Here is a 24,884-nt window from a genome sequence, read left to right as displayed (position 1 = left end):
TTTTTTCCCCCTGCAAAAATGCCTCCAGTGCTTTGTAGCCTCCTTAGCTACCCTCTCTTCCTGGTTTGAAACTCCCAGATCCCACTCTGGTCACACTGATGGAATCCATTGGGAATTGGTGAGAAGTTGCACAAATTAAATTCTTGCATTTCTTTTTCTCAGTTGGAAAAAATACAGAATACTTCTCTAATCAAATGGCTGCCCATCTTATGTCTATGTTCTCAATCTGTCTAAGTATTCACCACTGTTCCTGTTTTAATCACGGGAAAATGATCAGCTTTAAATTGGCTTCCATAATGTTTATTTTCATTACAATAGTAATGAATAGTAACCCCTTTCCAGAGAGGGGTTTCTTCTTGATGTTTTCCCTTAGGAGTTAACTGAAGTGTGAGAAGGCCGAGGAGCCTCAAACTGCTGGAAAGAAGATGGTAGAATGAAAGACAGCATACACGTTCAAATCCCTTAGTCATCTCATAAGTCAAGTAAAGGCCAGAATCCTTTCCACCCATGAGAATTTTGCTGATTTTCTCATTAAATGTATAGGTCATCCCAATCTGGGTGGCTTATAACATGCAACAATAAAACACAATAAAAACACATAATATATAATCCAAAAGAAAATCCAGAGAAAAATCCATAATCAATTAAACAACTGAAATATCCCACAAGGCTTACATGTTCTTCCCCTTTCAACAATTCTTTTTAACATCGAAATGAAAGAGAATGGTTAACAATACAAAATAAAATGCAATAAAATTCACCCCTACACTAATACTAATTGTTTCCCCTTCAAATGTCTTATTTTGTCAGTGTAAGGGAAGCACTACATGACATGCAGTCCTATCTTTCAAATATTGTGAGAAATGGATCACTCTAAATAAGCATCCCATCCACAAACAGAGATAGATTTCCACTTATCCAAGCAAGCCCTCTTTTCCAGCACAGAATGACATGTATTGATAGTACCTAAGTGAACTGAAGGCAAAGGAGTCATGCCTTTCTCTGAGGTTTCATCATCCTTTGGGACTTCATTAAAATTTGTGGAATGGCATTTGAAACCTGCGAGTCACTCAGACTGCTACAGTGCTTGGTGTTAAGAGATGAATTACAGCTCCTTGTAGCAACAGGGGAAAGGTATCATCATTATGTTCCTTGGAGTATCATATTAATTTCACTTGGTGTCCTCTAACAAATTAATTCAAGGCAATGATATTGCATCCCTCAGTAAAACAGTAGGTCTCCTAGCAGAATTAGCAAATTTCACAACCAGAAATAGTCAACAATGAAGTCTTTCCAAACTTGTTTGAAATCTTTACAAAGGCTTAAACGTAGTCTAATTATTTATTTGTGCCACCCTTGCTTTTTTTCATCCAGAAGTTGGAAGCTTTTAATAAATAAACAAATACACAACATAACATCTGTTAAAAATCAATTATCCTGCATTTTCCCCATAACAGTTCTCATTCACTTTGATGAAAAGCAATTTGCTTTAGAAATCCTTTCTTTCAAAGGAGAACATTTCAGGGAAATTCTCATGGGTTGAATATAGCCTTCTTGCAAAGTGTAGGTGAATGTACTGTCTTTAATTGAACAATCATCTCTTCAATCATCTGCAGCACCTCTGGCTTCCCACTCTTCAGTTAAATCCTTGGAGAAATATAATGAAGAAACCTATTCCACTGAGCTTTTTCAGTAGCAGTGCTATTGTCACTAAAAGGGAGACCTGCCCTTGAGAAAATGCTGGATTATTTCTCTCTCATCTGGAATCAAAAAGCCTGGTAGCACCTTTTCAGTCTAACACATTTTATTAAGAGGCATAATAGCATTTGTTAGTCTGAGAAACTACTACCAAACTCTTCCTGATTTTTGGCTACCATAGACTAACAAGGCTTGCCTATTACAATGTCCTTCATCTGGTGAAGTTCAGAGAAATTCTCCATCAAAGTTGTGGTCAGAGAAATTAAATGGTCAATGTTGAAAGGCCATTTGTATTTAATGATTAGAGGTGTTCATGGAATAGCCTAAAAGCATATATTAAAAATAATATATCAAAACCTGTTCCTTTATTTCCATGCAGCCCCCTGTGTTTATGCACTGTGACACATCCATCAGTTCACAAAAAATATACCATACTTGATTTGTCTCTGCCATCTAGAGCCCTGCTTCTTTGCAAACCCACATTGTTTGGGATACTTGAACAGGAGTTCTGTACAGACAGGTTGTATGCCAGAGATTCGTAAAAGAAACACCCAGGAACTGTGGATGCAGGAAGGTGGGTTGAAGGAATGCTTCCCCAGTGGAGTGTAGCTGAGGTTATTAGCATAATCTTAGAAAAAACAAATACTAAGTGAAGAAAAAACTATTGTAATGAAAATAAACATTATGGAAGCCAATTTAAAGCTGATCATTTTCCCGTGATTAAAACAGGAACAGTGGTGAATACTTAGACAGATTGAGAACATAGACATAAGATGGGCAGCCATTTGATTAGAGAAGTATTCTGTATTTTTTCCAACTGAGAAAAAGAAATGCAAGAATTTAATTTGTGCAACTTCTCACCAATTCCCAATGGATTCCATCAGTGTGACCAGAGTGGGATCTGGGAGTCACAAAACAGCATCCTTTGGCTGATATAGTAGGTTTCATTAGAACCAGTTTGGTGTGGTGGTTAAAGGCACCAGGCTATAAACCACCTGACCATGAATTCTAGTCTGCCTTAGGCACAAAGATGCTGTGTGACTTTGGCCAGTCATTCTCCCTCAGCCCCAAGAAGGCGGCAGTGGCAGGCCATTTCCAAAAATCTTGCTGAGAAAACTTGTCCAGGCAGTTGCCAGGAGTCAAAACTAATTTGAAGTCATGCACACACACACACACACACACACACAATATCATAGTTACATTTTGAAAGTGTGTGTAGAATGTTGACATCAACTGCTCTCAGAACAAAGCTTCTGGTGCTCATCTTGATCTAACTAGAATGTAAGCCATGCAGGAAATTACAAAGTAACATTTGTTATTTCAGTGTGCTACTCTACCAGCAATCCATGTAAAGAATGCAAACTAGGTGAAAGCAAGTTTCCCAAGCCATTGTGTAGCTGCATTCTAAACAAACTGGAAATGTCAGAGGGGCAATAAAGGAAGCTCCCTAATAGACATAAAATTGTTGTGCTGTCACACAGATATGGTAATAGCTTGCAGTAATATTATATCCTGTACAGAAAATATAGCAGATATGCATCTTTCTGTATGCATATCTGGGTGCAAAGAATTTTTCTGTTTGTAGTCTTGAGTTGTCCCAACAATCCACAGGGAAGTAGCACAATAACAATGCTATGTGGTTGGTACGCACATCACTGGCTTCTGATAATTTTGTTAACCACTTGGGCTTTATTGTTTCTGTTGCATCATCAGGTCCTCTTGAGACACTCAGCTTATCTTTCTATTTTGTAACTTTGCTCTGAGAGGCTGGAATAGGCTTGTTCTGTACTTTCTGTCCTATCAAAGCATATTGTATTGTATTTGAAAAATAAATCTGATATAGAATTTAATTCAACATGGAAACTATTTTGAACTATAATTCTACCCTTTGGCTTGTACTGTATCTGAAATTTGTTTTTTGTTTTTTTCTTAACATTTTAATATTTAAGTTGTGGATGATTTGTTCAACAAGGATAGGTTTTGTATTGACTAGGTATGACTGTAATTTTTCACTTTAATTTACATTTCATACTATATTGATTATGATCATTGATAACTCGTATATTAACTTGATTTTAATAATGATCTGTGGTTTTAAAATTACTTAAGGTATTTAAATATGTTGAACTCATTTATCATTATTCTGTGAATTTGTACTTAATTTACTTAATCATATCTTGCTTATAAATTTCAGGGCTATTTACTTTATGCTTTTCTTATTCTTTTTTCTCTTCTTGCTTCTTTTTTGAATCTGTTCTTCTGCTGCTTAATATGTTCAATACTTTTTTTTAAAAGGGAAAATTATTTTATACACAAATCCTCTTGAAATTTAACTGGCAGATATGGCCAGGTCATCTGGCAGTTCAATTTTTGTCATAATGCAAGAACCCATTAGTTCAAAGGAATTAGAATATTGAACACCAAGTAAGATAAACCCATGATTTAAACTCTCCATGAGACAAATCCTAGGAAGCATAAAAGCATGCACATATTGTTCATATCTTGGCCTTATCAAAATGTTATGAGTGATGCAAATTGCCTCAAATATTGTAAGGTGTTGTAGGATATAGTAGTCAAGATGGTGGCTGTGACAGTGAGATTAAAGCTCTGCCCACTTTTTACATCTGCTGCACATGTGATGCACATAAAAAACAGGTGGAGCTTTGATCACACTATTTTGATTGCCATCTTAACTTTCTGACCATACCCTGTGGACACCCCCAGTCCCTCACTTCTCAGCTGGTTCAGTTTCTCTAAGCCAGCCTGCTGCTTTAAGGTTGAAATATGTGAAGCAGTGTGATTTTGATTTAGCCAATTAGTTTATGCAAATATCTTCTCATCAACAAATGCCAGAGAGAAATCTATATGGTTGGAAAACAGATAAAAAAATCCAATTAAAGTTCATCAGAGAGAGTAAGACTTGATGTAGTTTTGTTCTTTCATATCAGTACATCTGAGCACTTAGACTTTTTCATGTTTGATTTCATAAATCAGTTTAACTAGTGATAAATATTACTGGCTATCCTGGTCTACAATGAATAGTCTGTACAGTGAACATCTGTCTTTCAATCACCAAGGAATAGCTCATGAGTTCTCCAGGATTGGGAAGCCTATGAATTTCCAGATGTTACTAAACTATAATTCCCAGTATTCAACGTAGGCCATGCTTACTAAGTCTGTTAGGATTTGTGGTTCACCAACATCAAGAGAACATAGTTTTCCACTCCTTTATAGCAGAGAAGGCATGGTTTGTTATTGTTTGATTCTTATAGAAATGTTGAGATCTTGTTCAAGAGGCCAGTGATGTTATTTTTTTCTTTGTTAGGATTACTGGGAGTAGGATGGGGTAAATGTTACTGGAAGAAATCATGGCATCATCTCCCTGCCCCCGTACTTCCATCTTTTGAAGTTATTGCAGTGACAGTGAATGGAACTTGTACAGAAGTTGCCAACCATTACCAGGGCAGATGCTCAAAATATTATTGTATCATCTAACACACTTTGTCCCATTGCTAGAAAAATATAAGAGTGTAGCTGATTCCTAAAATCCATGGCTTATATAGATGGAGTCTAGCTTACTATTAAAAATTAGTTACAATATTCCTTGGGCCTTTCAGAGAAATCCTTAAGACTCTGGGGACACAGAGTACAGCTTAACTGGAAGAAAAGCAAAAAGCCAGATTTGATTTAAACAAATCTCTTGACTTCCAAAAATATACTTTTCAATCTTTTCTGGCTAGTGGGTTTTTACTGGAACTGCAGCTCAGACCCCTTATTTGTGAAGTTAATCTCCTTCCCACACTTGAGTGGACTACTTTCAAATGATGAGTTGCTTTTTAGGTTTCAAGAGTTCATGCCACTTTATAGCTTTCATTTTGTGATTCTCCCATGACAGTATAGTATTAGGTACATTTTACCCTGTGTTACATTGTAGCTGCTCTAGTCTAAAATCCACGAAGTTGTCCATGCAGGTCCCTTCAGCACTAATATTTGCATTATTCCTTTAAGCAGGATGTGAAAAAGATTTCCTTTAACATTACTTTGAATTAATGTTTTATGGAGCTGGGAAGAATAGCAAAATATAAGTCTATGAGCACAAAACTCACACTAAAGGGAATTATTATAAAGAATAATTAGAGGCATACTTTTCTGATATCAATAACTCACTTAAGCAGCAACTGATTTATCAAGTCAAGCACAAGCCAAATTCATTCTAAAATGATACAGTTTCTTTATTCTGAAAAATGAACTGCCAAAACACAAGATCTATTTTTAAAGCTAGATGTAGCAGCAGTCACGTTGACACTACTTACATCACTTTCGTGGCCTTCCCGAAGATTGTAAGTGAGATCGTGCTGAATGTCTTCAACAAACTTATGAGCATATTCTGGGTAAAGATCTAACACTTCAAAGAGTCCTTTGAGAATAATACATTGGAGGTCACAATACGTTAGAGCTTTCACATCGGCATTCGTTTTAATCACTTGGTCCTTAATTGAGAGGTTCGCTCCAATTAAATCTCCTTTACCTATACAAAAATAGAAAAAGCATAGATGTCAACAAGCATAAAAAAGGCTTTTATTGGCACAGAAGCCAAAACATAAACATGATGATAGCCATTTAAAAGAGTTCTACCATAGGTTCTGCTGCAGGAAAAAAGATATTGGATATTTCACTGCAGAAAAAAGATATTGGATACTTCACCACAGTTTCCAGGTGGATCCTTGGTAGAATGAACAAAAGCTGAAGCAAGTCTGATTATCAGTCATTCTTCCATGACTGTGGAATAGTATAAGAAATATAATATAAGAGCTGTGATATGGGAGAACAGTGATTGAACTTAATTCACCCACTGTATGTGGTGGCCTCGAGTGAGTAAAGCAGCACTGACAAATAGAGGATCCATGTGATCATGCAACATCACCATGGTGGGAAAGACCACAATATCAGGGCAAACTTCTGTCTAATGACCTGTTCTGCTTTAAGTACAGTTGTGGGCCCATCCAACATAAAACCAGCAGTCCTGCAGCAATCTCAGGGTATGGGGTAGGGAGAGGGTTGGAAAAAGTCAAGATGGTAGCCACAACTGTGGGATTGGAGCCACCCTGTGGCAGAGTGTACTGCCTAGCTGGAGGAGAGTGGTTGGATCTGTGCCAAAGTCATGGATTTTTTTTAGGAAGGCAAATTGTTCAGCTCAAGACCAAGAGCATGTAGGCAGAAGAAAGGAAAATGTTAGAATGCATCTGTAAAGTGGCATGCACATGCCTTAGATACAGAATATGTATATATAAAAGGAAAAGCAGGGGATGGGGGGGAGGCTGTTATTTCAATGCCGCCAGACGTGCTGCTGGAGAGGACATCAGCCAGTGAACGTGGGGTAGAGTGGAGAAACGACCCAGCTTGCCAAGTCTGGAGATTCCAGCCCTAGGATATGGAGGAAGACCAGGATGAAAAGCAGCTTCTGAGAGTGTGGAAAGGCCAGGAGGATGGACTGTGGTGTGTGTATGAAGATTCAGATGCTGGACAACGGAACTCTGTGAGTTAAAGGCTTTGTCTGGCAGCAAGAGAGCTGAGAGAACTCACAGACCTTTCAGTATCAGTCACTGAGATAAGGAAGGGAAGAAGAAGCTCTGATAAGTACAAATGGAAAAGTGAGGAAAGAGACTTGGGAGGGAGGAAAATAAGTAGACTGCAAATTGATCTCTTACATGATATTTCTTATACTATTCTGTACATGACGGTTTTGCCAATAATACCTTCACTTAGGTATATTATTAGATCACACCACTTCATCTGTATAAGAATCATAGTGGAATCATCCCTCATTTGTTTAACTATCAGATCTCTGTGTGTGCCTGCATCAGCTCCTATCCTGACCCAGCCTCTTGAATTTTTTGCCATCTCTTGTGGATGCTCCTGAGGCAACCTAAGTGTAAAATTTGGCTTGCTTGAAACTGAATGTCACTTCCATCAACAAAGACATACTTTTCTCAGGAATATTCTAGAACAGTATCCCAATAAGGAAGTACGGAGTATCATTACTAAATGCAAGTAAAGTTTAATAGGCAGGTGATCTTTTTTTAAAAAAACCACAAATATCCAGAGTAATTCATAAAGAGAAAACAACATACCAGAATTATTTCGAGCGCTAACAATAACAGAGATGAAAGTTTTATATTCTGCTGTCTAAAAGGGAAAACTTAGGATAGAAAACTGCTGGCTCTGTGATGGAATAAGTCATTAATAATTATTCATCTAGGGAGAAAAAAATGCAGCACCACTTACTGTTAGTGAACTTCCCTTTTCATGTGGGAGGTGGAATGTGATATAAAATATATAAATATAAATATATAAAGTGATATAAAAGTGTTGGTCTAGGATCAGGATGACCCAGATTCAAATGCACCCCTAGAGCTGCACTGGGCAACTGGGCCAGTCTATTTTTACCAGTTTGCTGCTGTGGTGGGAAACTGGAAGAGCAAATAGTATGTACGCTGTGGTATAGTACTCCTGCCATTGGTCTTATGGCGCAATCTGTTCTGAAATGGCTTAGGGCAATGTTTTTTAAATTTGGCAACAAGATGTGTGGATTTCAACTCCCAGAATTCCCCAGCAGCATGAAAAACACTGGCTTAGAGGATTCCTACACTAGGCAAGGGGGTGGACCTGATACAAGGGCCCTTTGAAATCATTCATTCGAAGTGGAGTTCAGCAATTTAGCAATTGGTTCCAACAGTCCAGAAGCAGCCACTTCTACAAGTAGCCAACCAGTAGAATGGAAAGGCCCAACAGTGGTTAACATAGGCTTTTATTGCTCTGGTTGATGCTACTCAATGTGCAGATAACGAGGGCAATTCTACTAGGGTTGAGTACAAAGCTCTTCTTTTCTCTCACAGATTAGTCCAAAGGACTCAGGGACACCAGATCCTTCATCCTTTTTCACAATAATGCAGCTCACAGGAAAGCTTACCTAGAATTGCCAGCACCATGCTATCTTTTAGAACTTCCATGGAACCTGAGCACACAAGATAGATAGCTTGCAAGGCATCTCCCTGTCGGAGGAGGTACTCCCCAGGAGCACAAAAGGAGGTTTTGATATGCAGAGACAGAGACCTGAGGCAACCGCGACTGGCACACTCAAAAAGGGAAAGCTGCAGAATCTCCTTGTTCAAGTGCATGGTGATGTCTGAGCGCAGCTCATCTGGAAAATCCTTTAGAAGCTGTCCAGAGGGGGAAGACACATTTCCGGTTCAATAGTTGAATGGTTAACACATTTGAATGTTAATGCATGGAATAGTTAACAAGCTGTATACTAGCTTACATTTACCAGTTGACTGAAAGGGCTCTGCAATTAGGGGACAAGCTGGCAAATTTGGGGGAACCATTTGGAAATTGAGATCATGGGTACAGTATATTTATTACATCTCCCAATAAAATTATTTCAGAAATTCAACCAGAATGATTAAATAGATCTTTTAAAAAATTGAAATATTAAAACAAAAAAGTTTTACCTCATGGGAATCTATTCCATTATTGACAGACCAGGTGGTCTGGAAATATTCAAGCATTCTTTGCTTTAACTGCTGTGGCAGGTGATGGACCCTTATAAAATCTTTGAGGTCCTTAGTTCTTGTGTGATAAAGGGACCACCTGGAGTACATCCGTTGAATGATAGCCGTCACATTACCAAAAACCAAGGCGTGCATTAAAGCTATGAATATAGAAAGTATGTTAATGGAGTAAGACACATTATTGTAAACAGGATTGATGTCAGCCTTACCAGGTAAACCAGATAGGAATCACAATCAGATGAGCTAATTCTACTTTATTGTAAAGCTAAATTATCAGAATCTTGCAAGCCTGAAAGTACAATTCTCCTGCTGTCTCCTTTACAGCCCGAGAAGCTAGGGATGGTACCTTCTGAGCCTCTTGCCCTGCCCACTATCCAGCTGTGCTCTCTCTTATCTGACCATTCCCTAGGCAGCATCTCTTCACCCCATCTCCCAAGGTCTTTTCTACATACTATTAAATCTAGCTTTAGACTAAGGCCAAGTAGGCACTGGCTTAGGGTGTGCTGTTCAGACTATGAGAAGGCCAGGCAGAGCTACTATAAATATTCTTTATTGAACAAACTATTTACAATCATAAAAGTTCTTGCAATAGATTAGAACCTGTAATTCAATCAAGTCCACCCAGGTGGCAAAGGACACCCAGGCAACACTGCAGAGTCTGATTGAGGCAAGGCAGCAAGACAGAACTTGGACAATTCTTGGTTCAAAGCTGCAGACTGGAAGGAGCTATGGTGCATGGCAAAGGAGAGATGGGACACTCAGGTAGGTGCCTGACACACAGGATGGATCAGGCTGGCACACAAAGGCTAGACAATGCTTGGCTGAAGTATCTAGGCAGAGCTTGGTTCTGGAAGCAAGACTGGACTGGACTGGAGTGTTCAGGCAAGGCTTCAAACTGGAGGCAAGGCTGAACTGGACTGGAGTGTTCAGGCAAGGCTGAGAACTGGAGGCATGCCGGGATCATGCTGGAGCAAAGTAACGAGGGTTGGAGCTGGATGCGAGGCTGTGCTCAGCAGGGACAGCAGAGAGGCTCTACTGGAGCAACCTGTGCAGACGGAGGTTCTGCGAAGGCAGAAGGCACTGGCGCTGGTTCCACACTGGCTACAGGCAAGACTTCTGACGCTGGTAAGGATTCTCCCGCAGGTGCTGTGAGCTCAAAGGAGTGGTTGTCTCCAGCAGCTTGCTCTTGGCATGTCTGCCTTTTTATTTGATCCTTTTCACACCATTTTCCCTTACTGGCCAATTGCGCTTCTTTTTCTTTTGTGTGCTTCTCTGCTCTCCTCTCAAGCATTGATTGGAGGATTCAAATCTCCCTCTGGAGTTTGTCCAATCCTCTCCTGTGATTTCTCCTGCTCTGCTGAGTCACTTCCTGGATTAGATTCCTCAAGTCCTTGCTGGTAGGTTTCACTTTCCCCTTCTGACTCTGAATAAGTTTTGTTTTTGGAGTCAGAGGCAGGCTGAAACCTCACACAGGGCACCAAACTTAGGGGACACCAACACTACACGTCCTTCAGAATCCTTCTAAAAATGCAAATTTTTGCATTGCCAGGAGGTGGTGCCATCAGTCAATGTGGCCTAGGGAAGCCATGTACCTTTGACCTGACTGTAACTACAAATTACCCCCTACCTGACTGGCATGCCAATTGATAGGAAATAGTCCAGAATATATAATTTTCACAGAAGCAATCATTTCTACCATTTAATGATCTGCTGAGAAAGCAGTCTGAAAAAGTAGAAATTCATAAATGTGTCTTTACATATCAGAGGAGATTAAAAAAGACTTAAATATTAGGGAGTCAATTTATAGAATGTATATACAGAATATTACTTTTGTTATCTTACTTCCTTTTGGGGTAAGAAATGGTATGCAAAGTGGGGAAAGGAGTAATAAATGGTAAGCAAAAGAAATTAAAGCACATGATAAGAAAAATAATTTTAAAATCTAACTGAATCTAGGTTACAACATTCACTAATGTCTGATAACTTCCTATTGCAAATCATTCTTGCTTCCATCAAGTCAATACCCCGGTCATACAGTACACTGACTTTTGTTTTAAAATTCTCACCTCTTTTTTAGGAACTCATCGTGCCATTCAATTCTCCCACCTCTTAACCTTTCCACACTTTGTTCATATATTTGTTTTGAGGTTAGATCCTGGCTCATTCTCTCTATATGACCAAACCATCTCAATGCACTGCTTTCATATGGGTCACTCATTTTTGTATTCAATCCGTATTCATTCATCACCCATTCATCACTGATGTTAGCCAGTGTGGTGCAGTGATGAAGGGGTGGACTGGCACAGATGAGATGCAAGTTTAAGTCCACCTTCAGCCACAGAAGCTTACTGGGGGACTTTGTGCCAGTCATTCTCTCTCAGTCCAACCTACCTCACAGAGTTACAGTATTGTTGTGGGGAAGAATGGGGAAAAGGACTGCCTTGAGTTCCTGAATGAAGGGCAGAATACAAATCTAACAAGTAAAGTTTGTGTGTGCATGATCATATCTTTTCTAAGTATCCCATTCCCACTGCATTCAACTTAATTTTATGTTTCTCCCTCACTTGCATATAACAAACCAGGCAGCAGCATGCCCTTATTGACAACCATTTTTACTTCTTTCAACACATTATATACTATTTTTTCTTCACCCTCATTTTTTTCAGTAATCATACTATTACATATATTCACAGCTCTTTCAGTTAACAAAATATTTATCCCCTGGATCACATTCACTCAGAATGTAGCATAGTCTTTACAAAAAATCATTCCTCATTCTTCCATTATCAACATTCAGGGGAACATAATTTGCAGCTATCACCAGCTCAGGCATTCCTATTGTTATATGCCTTTAAAATAATTTATACATGGCACCAATTCATATTTTCTGACACAGAGTGTAGTCCTTTCATCCATAATTAAGCCTATATCTTTTCTTCCCTGCTAAGACCAAGCCATCTTCATTGAGATTCCTTTCCTTTCCTTTCCTTGATTATATCATTTATTCTTCTATGTTATGGTTGTCACCAGATAGGCCTATAGATATTCTTTCAGTGCCCATTATGGCATTGGTCAATTATTATTATTATTATTATTATTATTATTATTGTTGTTGTTGTTGTTGTTGTTGTTTTGTTGTTATTGTTATTGTTATTGTTATTGTTATTATAATAATTATTATATAATTATTATATAATTCTCACATAATGATTTTAGTAAGGTACATGTTAGATTAACCACTTTAGTTGCACCTGTGCCACATGTAATATTCCCTGCTAATTTCAAAGATAGGTACCAGATACATTTTGGCTAGTATACCACAAGAGCAAAAGAACAAACAAACAAAACAGCACCCAGTTTTACTTGAAGCATGGTCACACTATTCCATGCAAACTAGGAACTCTAATCTAAAGATTATCTTGCAAGCCAGCATACTGTTGGATATATATATAAGGCTTGGAAAGAGTCTTGACTTCTGGCAACTACATGGAAAAGTCCATGCTGTTTTCTTGGAAACATTTTCGGAAGTGGTTTGCCCTTGCCTTCCTCCTAGGATTGAGAGAGAATGCCTAGCTCAAAGTCATCCAGTTGGCTTTGTTGCCTAAGGCAGGACTAGAATTCGCACCCGCTTGGTTTCTAGCCCAATGCCTTTAACCACTTCACCAAACTGTCTCTCATAAAATTTATGGGCTACCCCAGTCTGTAACAACTCTGGGCAGGTTACAAAATAAAACAATAGATCCCATATCCCACCAATTAGCAGGTGCATACACACTCATGATGCAGACAGCTGGAAGGTAGGACATGAGGAATAAGTGTTGCAGAACTGCTTTAAAAGATAATATAGAATACACTTAATAACTTAAACTAGGCAATATATGTTATGCATATGCTTGCTTTGCTGATCTATAATTTTCATATGTAGTAAAAATGTAATTACCCAGCAAAAGTTTAATTTTGCCTTGCCACCAGGATGTATGTATAAAATGATCTAAGTAATATTTCAGGAAATATAAAGGTTTAATTTAACATTGTGACTTTATCCCAGCTAGAAGCTATGACAAAGAAAAAAATCCATCAATGTTCTGCCTACCAGGAACCACTGAACAATAAGGTCTAATTATGAATAATTTCACATATTTCTAAGCAATGAAGGGATTTATTTCACTCAAGCCTCATATTATGAAATAACACATTATGAGAGTGACCCATTTTTCACTCTCAGGGATGCACCGAACAATAAGTTACCTCCTTTATATAACTGCACCCACACAACTATGTGTGTTTTCATTTCTTCTGTTAGTTAGTTAGTTAGTTAGTTAGTTTATTGCAAAACTTTTTGGTTCCTCATTTGCTCTTGGTATGGACATTTGGATTATTCAGTTTCCAGGGTAGCTCTAAGACAAATTTCAAGCAAAATCATCTAACAGGAGTACATAGCTACTGAGAAAGAGCATGTTTTTTTGTTTACTACAGAGCGTATTGAGATAAAGAGAGCAGCTAAATTGGTACCAAACCAAGAACTACCAGCATGGCCTAGTAATAATTCTGTTACTGTGCTGACATCCTGCAGCAATGAGGATCAGTCCCTGGTTATCGAGAGGCTCCTGAAGTTCTTTGTGGTCACACTGATTTCACACAGGAAACAAATAAGCAAGCATATTTAAGAAGGATATCTTCAAATACTAACTGGCAACACATATATTGCTCCATGAACATAGCTAGCTGTAAGAAATACAGAGGCTGTCTGATCTGTAACTTCTTCATCCATTTGTACATTCTTGATAAATATTAGCCCAATAAATTTGGTAGTCGAGGTTAATTATGAAACTTACTTCTAACTCTTTTAAATGTCTTCTTGTGCTATAGGCTAATACAGGTTAATTGAATACATGGTGTTAGATAGAGTGAATTAGCATTTTACGAGTGATTCAGAGATCCACCATGTCTCATCTATTTACCATCAGCTGGGGAAAAAAATCCTACAGTACTGCTCCCAGCTACAGCATTTCAGAAAGTATATACTGTACATCTGAGTCTTCGTATCTTTATCATCTTGAAAGAATGCCCAGGCAGTATTTGACCTGCCCAGCAGGTAATGGCAAATGTTACTTCCATGGTTAATGGATGGTCCTAAGTATTTTTGAAGAAACAAACATCTTTCTGAACAACAAAATGACCTTTGCTCATCTTCCCCTTGGAATAAGGTTGGTCTGATACCGAGACACATTTATTTATTTATTTATTTATTTATCAGATTTTTGTCACCACCCATGTCCCCCACACAATAAAAACAATTTAAAATTTGGGCGGTTCACAATAAAAAACATTTAAAATTTCAATAAAATCATAAATACTACCAATAATCTATCAGTATAAAATGCAGTAAAGTCCAAGCCACGGCATGAGGGAATAAAACTGGTCCTGGCAGAACTAGGGAACCAACCAGACATATTTTTAAACTCTTCTGGCCGTACACAGTGTTTACTTACCCCCAATCAGCATTGTGCAAATGGAGAAAATCTTTTCAGCATCGGTATTGGCAGAAACATTGCCAAACCCAACACTGGTGAGGCTGCTAAGTGTAAAATACAGGGCAGCAATATAGGCACTTCTGAGTGATGGGCCTCCTGATGTATTATTGCCAAAATATGGAGACTCCAAACGTTTTCCTAGTTCATGAAGCCAACCTAGAGAAAAGGAAGCAGAATTTTCTTAGTATATAAGAGAGAAAATCTTGTTTCACCAATTTTTAAGAAATGATTTTACCCCATTTCCACTTCCAGATTGATATAGGAGTTACAGTAGTATACAATTGTCTCTCACATTTTGTTGTTTATTCGTTTAGTCGCTTCCGACTCTTCGTGACTTCATGGACCAGCCCACGCCAGAGCTTCCTGTCGGTCGTCAACACCCCCAGCTCCCCCAGGGTCGAATCCATCACCTCTAGAATATCATCCATCCATCTTGCCCTTGGTCGGCCCCTCTTCCTTTTGCCCTCCACTCTCCCTAGCATCAGCATCTTCTCCAGGGTGTCCTGTCTTCTCATTATGTGGCCAAAGTATTTCAGTTTTGCCTTTAATATCATTCCCTCAAGTGAGCAGTCTGGCTTTATTTCCTGGAGGATGGACTGGTTTGATCTTCTTGCAGTCCAAGGCACTCTCAGAATTTTCCTCCAACACCAGTCTCTCACATTACACATTTCAAATTTAGTGACACAAATCTCAGCTCAAAATTGTTGGCAAAATACTAAGAAAACTTACATTAAAATGTGATAAGTCAAGGAAACTCACATGTTAAACTGTGTGGATTTGGAAGGGTTACATAAGAAAATAATAGCAACTATGTGAAGTATACTGAATGTATTAATTCACAGAATGAGAAGGAAATTAAATGGAATCCACATGAAATTGATATGATTTGGGAAAATATGCTGGTTGCAAATATAACTTTAAAATAAATTGAGAAAATAGGATTTTAAAAATACCTAACCAACCAATTGCAATATGACAAAATTACTGAAAAGAAGGCATATAAAATATATCAATCCATGAGATGCCAAAAAATGTGAAAAATCTGCAGTATAGAGTAGATAAGCAATTTAGAACTGTTAATGTGATAAATATATAATACTTTTCTATCTTCTGTCAAACCCAAACTCAAAATCTATTCCTTTGGTCAAGTGTTTGCCATATTAAGCTTGTGTGCAGCAGAATTTTGAAATGCTAGACTATTGGGATAATAAAATAAAATAAACAATATTATTTCAGGTTGAAGGAAGGCAGGCCATAATGACAAAGAGCTAGGTTAGATCTTTTAATCCTGTTATACTAGCTTTAAAGGTAAAGGTTTCCATTGACATTAAGTCCAGTCGTGTCCAACTCTAGGGGGCAGTGCTCATCTCCATTTCAAAGCCGAAGAGCCGGCGTTTGTCCGTAGACACTTCCGTGGTCATGTGGCCGGCATGACTAGACGGATTGCCGTTACCTGCCCGCCGAAGCGGTACCTATTAATCTACTCACATTTGCATGTTTTCGAACTGCTAGGTTGGCAGGAGCTGGGACTAGCAACGGGAGCTCACCCCATCATGCGGATTCGAACCGCCGACCTTCCGATCGGCAAGCTCAGCAGCTCAGCGGTTTAACCCGCTTAGTTTTATTTTATTTACCCATAGAGGCACTGAAAAGTAGAATTTACTAGAATCTTGCATCCTTCCACTTCATTGCTACCAAATGCTTAACATCTGTAATCACAAACAGTCCTTCACCCCAAATATACTATTCCACATTATATCTTCTGTTCTAGGTAATATGGCTCTTCTTTGGACTTCACTATAAAAGAAAAGTACTATAAAGAAATGGAATTGGGATGGACAGAAATTAAACCCCAAGTGAGCAAAAAAGAAGTTTCTTTGTACATTGGGTGGTAATCAAATTTAGTGTGGTTACAGCTTAATTATCATTCTGGTTATTCTCTGGTATACAGGCAGATGGAAATGAAATGTTGGTTCATCTCAAGCATGTGATTTTCAGGGATCAGCTAAGCTACATAATGGATTGCATTTAACACAGATTCAGCCCAATGTACTTGCTGAAAAGGTTTAAAGGGCAATTAGCTCTTACATTTCAAGCATATGTTGAAAAAGTATCAGAGCCAGAGCAATCACAATGAGACAGAAAGCTCTTATGATGACATCAAAAGACCCATTTTAATCATTGTTACAAATTCAGCAACACTGGAAGAACTACAGTTATTCTGTAGAGTTGCTACATGAAGGTACGGGAAGCTTCCCAGCTAGATTCTGTATACTTATGCAGACAGAGAAATCAACATTATATATTCAGCATTTGAGTCTAAAAGTTAGCCTTTCTATATACTAAATTGGCTAAATAACCTTTTAAAAAGTCTGCTATCTGACAAAGAAAGACATAAGGAAAAAATATTAGCATGATATTCGTTCATAAAACGAACTGAATATGAAAGTCATAAAGAACAATTTGATTCTCTTGAGCAGTTCCTTTTGTGTTTTGAAGTCCTAGATTCTGAATACTTACATTGGAAGCATAATATTCTGACCTATTTTGAACAAATCTTTCTGAGCTTTTCCTGCCTGGGCATTCTACTTTTGACTGGATATAAAGATTGAATATGCTAATGCCTGAACGTACTGTCAGACAGAAAAATTGAAACTCTTAGAATTCAGAAATCTGTCCTTTTAGAATTATTTTGCATGGCACAGCAAAACTATCAAACTTCCTACAATCTTTCTTTCAAAGTAACAGACTTCATCAATTTGAAACATCAACAGTGTCTTGTGTGAGGTTTTTTAACTGGCTAGACAGAATGGTAAATAACCAGTTTATACAGCTGTGTAGCCTTGAGTCCACTTTCTAACAAAACATGGAGCTTGTACTGATAGATAGTGCCACATAATACTTCTGGAAGTCAACTGTGTAGAGTCAGCATTCATATCTCCTTGGAATAGCTTTGTCTTGCTTCCCCTCTACAGTTCACGCTTTTTGAAAGCTCATAACTAACTGCATTTGATGGTTTGATCAAGTGTGAAATACTCTAAGTACTAAGAAAGTACATGCATGAAGTAGAGAATGCCAAATCCTGACCTTGAGGTAACCCACTCTTGGAACAACACAGTCCTATCAAGGACAATGGAAAGCATCAAGATGATTAAAAAATTCAAGAAAGCTAAGTGAAGTCCCACAGGGCAAGGACTACAAGGAAATGATATATCACTGGGTCACAAAGAGCTTCCGGACTCATGTGGCTGTGCAGTTGAATAGGTTCCTGCACTAATTAGTATATCACTTGCTTTGCACTAGCCTTCAGCATTTTCACTGAAAGGTTCTTAAATGAGATAGTTATATAGTCCTCCCAATGAGTGCATGAAAGAATACATTGAAAAAAATCAGAGCATATATTTGATACATGTCTGCTGCATTCTGGAGTGACTTGGGGCTCATCCTCTTGGCTGAGGTAAAATGCTATCTACCTTGAGCCAGCAGAAAGCGATGTTACTAGAAAATCCACTGCCCCCACTGATAATCACTATTTTGCCACAGCTATCATGCAGGCAAATGGTGCTGTCTTTATTTATACAGCATGTTAGGGACACGAATCATTGGATTCCCCCAGCTCTCGTTTCCTCCCTTCCCACCAAATGTCTCCCGTCAGTAGGAAAATATCACATCCGTGACACTATCCATCACCATCATGAAACATGTCTTCCAAATTGTTTTATTCTCTCAGATATGTTTGCACTGCAATAGGGCCTCATTTTACTGAGATGGCTTTATTGTTATCATTATTATTTTTAAGGAGGTGGTGGTGGCGGCAGTGTGTATAAAGTCTATTAAGCTCTGTTCTTTATGTTTTTTCTTGTGTACCTTAATCTTTGGGTCCCCCCAAGCATGCCTAACATTTCTCCCTTGTTTCCCACTAGCCCTATTTTGTACCTACTCCCTACCGGAGTTTTCTATTGGAGGGAGTGATTATCCAGGAGGGAGAACTGCTAGAGTTATTTAAGGCACAAGATATATCCACTGTGTATAATTCTAAGTCATTTAATTAAGTAGCTGAACATATCTGGGAGAATGAAGAAATTTAATAGTGTTTCCATTGAAGTCAAGGTAACAAGTTGATATTAAAATACATAGAAAAATTAATAAAATGAAAAGATTTCCTACCCTTTCACAGAAAACAATAATGTAGGGTCAGTTATTTTTTCTGGTTGGAACTTGCACAACCAGCCATATGTTGACGCTATTGAAGAGTGGAATTGAATATGTTCAGCCTTTTCCCTTTTGTGGTAGGAGGATATTGGTTAAAAGTGGAAGGTACTGTATATATTCCAAGTCCTACAGAGAATTTCTGGAAGAGACTAAGGGGGGTGCAAAATGGGCACCTTGTGATATATAGGATTCCATAATGCACTGCAATTGTGTGACTATTTATTTGGAAATAAGTCTCTATGTGTTCAGTGAAGCTTACTCTCTAGTAAGCATGCTGAAGACTTTATTAGTCCCCAAGTACATTTCTTTGAGATATATCAAATAAACATCAGTTATATTTAAACTGTTTGAAGCTAAGATTCAAAATCACTTTAAGTATGACTGTGATTGTGTCTCAATTAAGCCTTGAAAAACATATTACACTTCATTCATTTAAATTTATCTTGCCATTCATCAGAAAGATTCCCACAGTGATTTAATCAGTATAAATAAGTCCCTTCCTTACACTTATACTCCAAAAGGCAAAACTAAAGAAAAACTGGGTATTGTTCACTATCAGAGATTCCTCTCTATGATAGATAAAGGAGGTTCGGTAGGCAGTTTGGGACCTACTGAACCTCCTTTATCTATTTTATAAGAATAGCAACTACCTAGCTTAAACTTGCTTCTGACATCACAATACTTTATTTTCCATAGATTTTATTCCAACCTGCAGCATTCATGCTGTCATAGCTTGCCATCAATTTAATTGGTCTCTTTCCTTGTTGAATAAGGGTTGCCAGCCCCAGAACTTTAACAAGCATGGCAGGTTTCTCCAGGATAATATGATGGTTTTAAAAAATGGGCTTCTTAAGAGAAAAAAAAATTACTCTTCATTCTCAATATTTATGATATTTTACAATGATCTCAAAGTATTGCTTAGCAAACAAGCAAAACTTAGTCCTACTTTTCACTGTAACAGTAAATGTGCATCCAAACATCTGAAATTTTGAGACAGTGTTCTGACCTCAAGTTGAACATCATGAAAGGAATGAAATACCTAATCAGTAAAATGATTTCCACAGGGAATATATCCATCAACCAAATACTGTACCGGTTCCATACACAGCAAATTAGTGACACTTGAAAATAGATACCTTGTTGAATAGGTGCAGGCAGAAACTAATACCAACTCATATATTGAACATGGTGCAACAAAGCCTGCAAAAGCATGAAAACTGGTGAAGCTGAAAGAAATTTAATTCCTCCAAGAGCTTGAGAAGAAGGCAGAGGTAATGTACAGTATGATTCCCCTTCCATAATATAAATCCTTACTCTTATATCCAGCAGATTGGCTTGTTCCACAGAAAATGAGCCAAGTGTTTTCTTCATAATCTCAAAGTAAATTCTCCTAAATTTAATTTTTCCTTCCAAATAAATATGAGATTCACAGCCAAATTATTTTCATCTATATTTATTCACGCAGCCAAATTCTGACCCAGCCAATTCCTGTTGTAATTTACTCATTTCCTCTCTGGGAATCTTGTAGCTGGTTTCTTTCTCCATCAACCAAGTCATCTTTCTCCTTCCTATTACCACCCCTTTCTTCACCTTTTCTGCTTTTCTCTGCTTTCTATTTTTCCTGTCAGTCCCTTTTCTCCATAGCTGAACAAGTGCTAGAAAAAGCAGAGTACTATTCAGCTGTATATTATCTTCATTTTTTGCCTTCCTGTAGGTCAATCTAGCAAATTTGGAAGCTTTATTACCATTAGTTAGATACTATCATTACTCCTGCCCTGAAAAAAAGACATCACCCTTTGGCTGAAATCACCCAGTCTTCCCAATACACCCTTGCCCAATTTTAGCTTATCAACATTTGTTTTGTTTGAATGTCTTTTCTATGGTATACATATGAATGAAAACCTTTACATTCTTCTATTTCTTCTCTTTTATAGATATGCAGGGTTTCTTCCTGCTGACAACCTCCTTTAAAGTCAAGTCTTTCATATTCTACACACAAATGGCAGCCGGACAGAGTTTTCTTCACCAGTAACACCTTAATACAATGAGTCCAATGGCCTGATAAACATGGTGATGTCAGTTTCCATAGTGTTTCATAACTAATGTGGTAGAATGAAAATAATGTCAGGTAATCAAGATATGATGAATTATATAAGGTATAACTAGGACTGGAAATGAAGTTAACATTTTCATTCCAGCTTTACTGGAGCATGTCCAGAAATACCACCCAGGGTTAGAGCTACCAAGAAAGGTGAGATAACTACCTGAAACAAATAATTTGAAGTTTTACACAAAGGCAGAAAATGGTGTAATATAAATTACTTGTTATATATAGTTAAGATTGTTGGTACTTTACTGTCAAGTAAGGACTGGCATTTGAGGAGTTTTCTGCTTCAGGAACCAAAATAACTTGGCGGCTGGCCTTGAGCATCCTGCAACTTGATTTGGGGATGGAAAGGGGCATCAAGCAGTCAACTTTCTTGAACTGGTCCTGGTAGCATCAAGTTCAGTGGGATCTATTGATCACTGCCTCCTCTTAAAATAATTGAAAAGAGAAGCACTGAGAAGTAAAACGGTGAGAGAGACAGAAGACACCTGTCATGCATTTGGATTATAAAATCCAGTTGTGCCATATACACTCTCTTGGTTTACAGTGAGATTGTGGAAGCCAGCCTGTTCATGTTTGGCAGCCCTTCTCTGGAGCAGGAAAAATGATGCGCATCAAAGGGAAATGGGAAGTAGGCCAGCCAGAAGTTCCCAGATTCTGCAGTTCGACTTGCCAAAGAGCAGATTAACTTTCTTGAAGTAAATGGAGTTCTTTACAAATACAAATTCACCTATTATCTCATTAACAAAAAATATATATGCACCAAGGTCCTGAAGAGACACTGGAAGTATTATGTTGGCAGATGATCAACTTGATATTGAGACTTTAAAAAAAAAACTTTCAAGTAAGACTGGGTTGAAAGCTGCCAAATGTGGTTCTTCACTGCTTAAAGATTTTTGTATCTAGTATTTGTGATTATTATAACTATAAAAATATTTTTTAACTAAAAATAATTTTTAATAATTTTGGTTAACTTTTTAAAACTTTTTTAGTTAGCCGTAACCATAATTGGGTTCATGCATCATACTAATCCATAGAATTGTATGTTTGGTTTGGGCATAGTGTATCATGCAAATGTTAACTGCTGTGGTTTTCAGAACGTACTCTATGGTATAGCATGTTATGAAAGTCCTTCTAATTGTGGCTTATTCAATAAACCATAGTTAAACAACCATGACTTGGCTTTTTGTATGGACTGAATTTCTAGTTACAGAGAACAAGAGAATTATGAAACTAGCTTGTTTCATTAATAATAATTAGGGTTAGTTCAAGATTTGGGACTAGAAATATAAACTAGTTATTAAAGTTCAGTGTTTCTACTAATATCCAAGAACTTCGCATCTGTAACCTGATTCAACCAGGTTTCTGCAAGACAGTTCTACGTAGAGCCAAAGTGATCATATCCATGTAATTAGGCATAAATGATGCCAGATACAATATTTCCATGAAAATCTACAACTTGTTAAAAATATTCCTGGCCACTACCACGAACCTTAAGTCTAAAGTACTTTCTGAGCACTTCCATGCTTTAATTGGTCCTTTTCAATCTGACTTTTGATTTGAATTTGATTTGAATTACCATAAGTATTCTGATAGTAACTTTTTAGACTGCAATCTCAAAAATACTCTTGGAATTGAAAATGGAGAAAACTAACACATGTCTTGCAAAATTGTAATCTGGTTCTCAGATTACCTTTACTTCTTTTATTCTTTACAGCTATGAATAGCAACTATTGGGGGAATTTTTTTGGAATGGGCAGCCACAATAAATTTAATAAAATAAATAAATAAAAATAAAGATGTACACTGAGCACTGTATAACATGCTTAGGTTATTATGATAGTGTACGCTTTTTTTTTTCTTTTTTGTTTATGCTGCCCCCAGTTTTCTGGATATTTGCCAAATGTTTATTTTGTTTCATACAGCCTCCATGGGAACAGGAAAAGCCAAGCCATTGCTATCTGAGGAACTTTGTCTTGTGTTCAGATCCTCAGGGCCAAACTAGATTATTATGCCAAGATTTGGGTGATATTTAAATGCTAAGGTACCAGTGACACAATTGTAACAATGTAGGTGGGACAGTAATAGAACACATGAACAGCGAGGTCAAACCACTCCTGCCCCCTCAAGTGACTTTATCAGAACTGGGCACCTTCTGGAAGCCAACTGAGGAAAAGTTGTCATTGTGGAAAGGGCTGGATGTAGGAGCCAACCAAAAGCATGAAAGGGGTAGATAGCTCTGTTCATCCATAGAACTGTTTTCCCTCTAAAGTCATATGCCACCTACATGTAACTGGAGCAGATCAATATTTAAACCAACAGATATTTAATTGTGTTTTCTCAGTGTAATGCTACACTCTGAATAAGAGCTATTGGCTACATTATTGAGATATAAGTATTCTTGAATAGCTACAAGATCTCTAATCTTCAAAGAAGAATGTTCTCTTGAATCCATGTATGGTTCTCATCTTACTGAGAAAGTAAAACATTTTTTGTTTTGTTTTGGAATTGCCAGATTGGTGCCTATTTCAATTAATGAAATATAAATCTTAATAAGCAGTAATTCCAACCAGTAATGTTTATGAATGCCATTTTCTGCAATTATGCCACAAAAACCCAATCTTCTAGCATGAGATATGCTAAGGGGAAAAAGAAAAATCCATAAATTTATTTCATTTATATCCTATCTTTATTCTGTACAACTTAATGTGGCATATATAATGCTCTCTCTTGCTAGTCTACCCAGAACCATTTCTGGAGGTGGGTTGGGGAGAAAGACAGTGACTGCCCCAAAGTCACCCATCAGTCTGCATCCTATTTAAATGGTTCAGCACTCTCAGAAGTGTCAGGTATTTTGGAAACAGCTTGGTCAACAGCTTTCCTACAAAAACGTGTGCATTCAAAAACACCTCAAGAGACGCTTAGCTAGAACTTATTTGTCCAACAGGCCAAGTCTGCATAATCAGTGAGTTTCGGTGTGAAGGAATATTATATCATGCAGTCCTCTAACACTGGACTGACCAAAGTCACCTTGGTGACTTGGATTTCACAAATGATATAGCCTTGCTTGAGGAAGATGAGTCATGACTGTCTTGGATGGCGAGGCAAACAAAGTCGGCCTCAGGATAAGCGCCAAGAAATCGAAGATCACGCATGTGAGCTCACAGCCCCAGTATGAGGAATTGTACTCAGACTGTGGCAGTTAGAGGAAGTAGAGAGGTTCACCTATCTAGGTAGTGTGATTGAATGGAGATGCAGAGGCAGACGTTAAGTGCCGCATTGGGAGGCGATAGCCATTTTTCGGAGGATGAATAAGTTCTGGTCCTCGCCATCCATATCGCTGAAGATTAAGCTCCATCTGTTCACTTTTATTGTGATCCTGACAGCTACTTATGCCAGCGAGACTTGGAAGGCATCAGCAAGTATCAACAAGAGGCTTGACGTCTCCCAACAGAGATGCCTCTGCCGAATCTTAAAGATCCGATATTTCGACCACATCACCAATGAGGCAGTGCTCTGAAGGAGTGGCTCGTATAAACTTCATAACATTGTTGCACGTAGAAGACTCCAACTGGCTGGTCACATCTTTCTCATGGAGAACAACCAGATCCCTAAAGTGGCAATGAGTTGGACCCCCCCAACGCCCTTGAATAACATGGTGAAGAACACTGATACAAGACCTGAAGGCATTGAATATCACATGGAAGAATGCCAAAGCACTTGCCCATGACTGAAAGAATTGGAGAACCCTTACTGCCAGAT

The 24,884-nt window shown here is 38.0% G+C and overlaps 1 protein-coding gene across 1 annotated transcript in view; it reads right to left on the bottom strand.

Annotated features, from left to right (window-relative positions):
• Window positions 1-24,884, bottom strand: part of KCNH8 (potassium voltage-gated channel subfamily H member 8) — a 190,078-nt gene that overhangs the window by 26,207 nt on the left and 138,987 nt on the right. Inside the window, exons 8-11 of the mRNA XM_063303872.1 lie at window positions 14,762-14,959; window positions 9,210-9,409; window positions 8,669-8,918; window positions 6,012-6,226 (exon numbers count right to left, since the gene is read on the bottom strand). Of these exons, the coding sequence (XP_063159942.1) occupies window positions 6,012-6,226; window positions 8,669-8,918; window positions 9,210-9,409; window positions 14,762-14,959 (863 nt within the window). The remainder of the gene's footprint in view (window positions 1-6,011; window positions 6,227-8,668; window positions 8,919-9,209; window positions 9,410-14,761; window positions 14,960-24,884) is intronic.

The sequence above is a fragment of the Candoia aspera genome, chromosome 4 (genome assembly GCF_035149785.1).
Source record: "Candoia aspera isolate rCanAsp1 chromosome 4, rCanAsp1.hap2, whole genome shotgun sequence".
Classification (NCBI taxonomy): domain Eukaryota; kingdom Metazoa; phylum Chordata; class Lepidosauria; order Squamata; family Boidae; genus Candoia; species Candoia aspera.
This window is presented reverse-complemented; position numbering and strand designations above follow the sequence as displayed.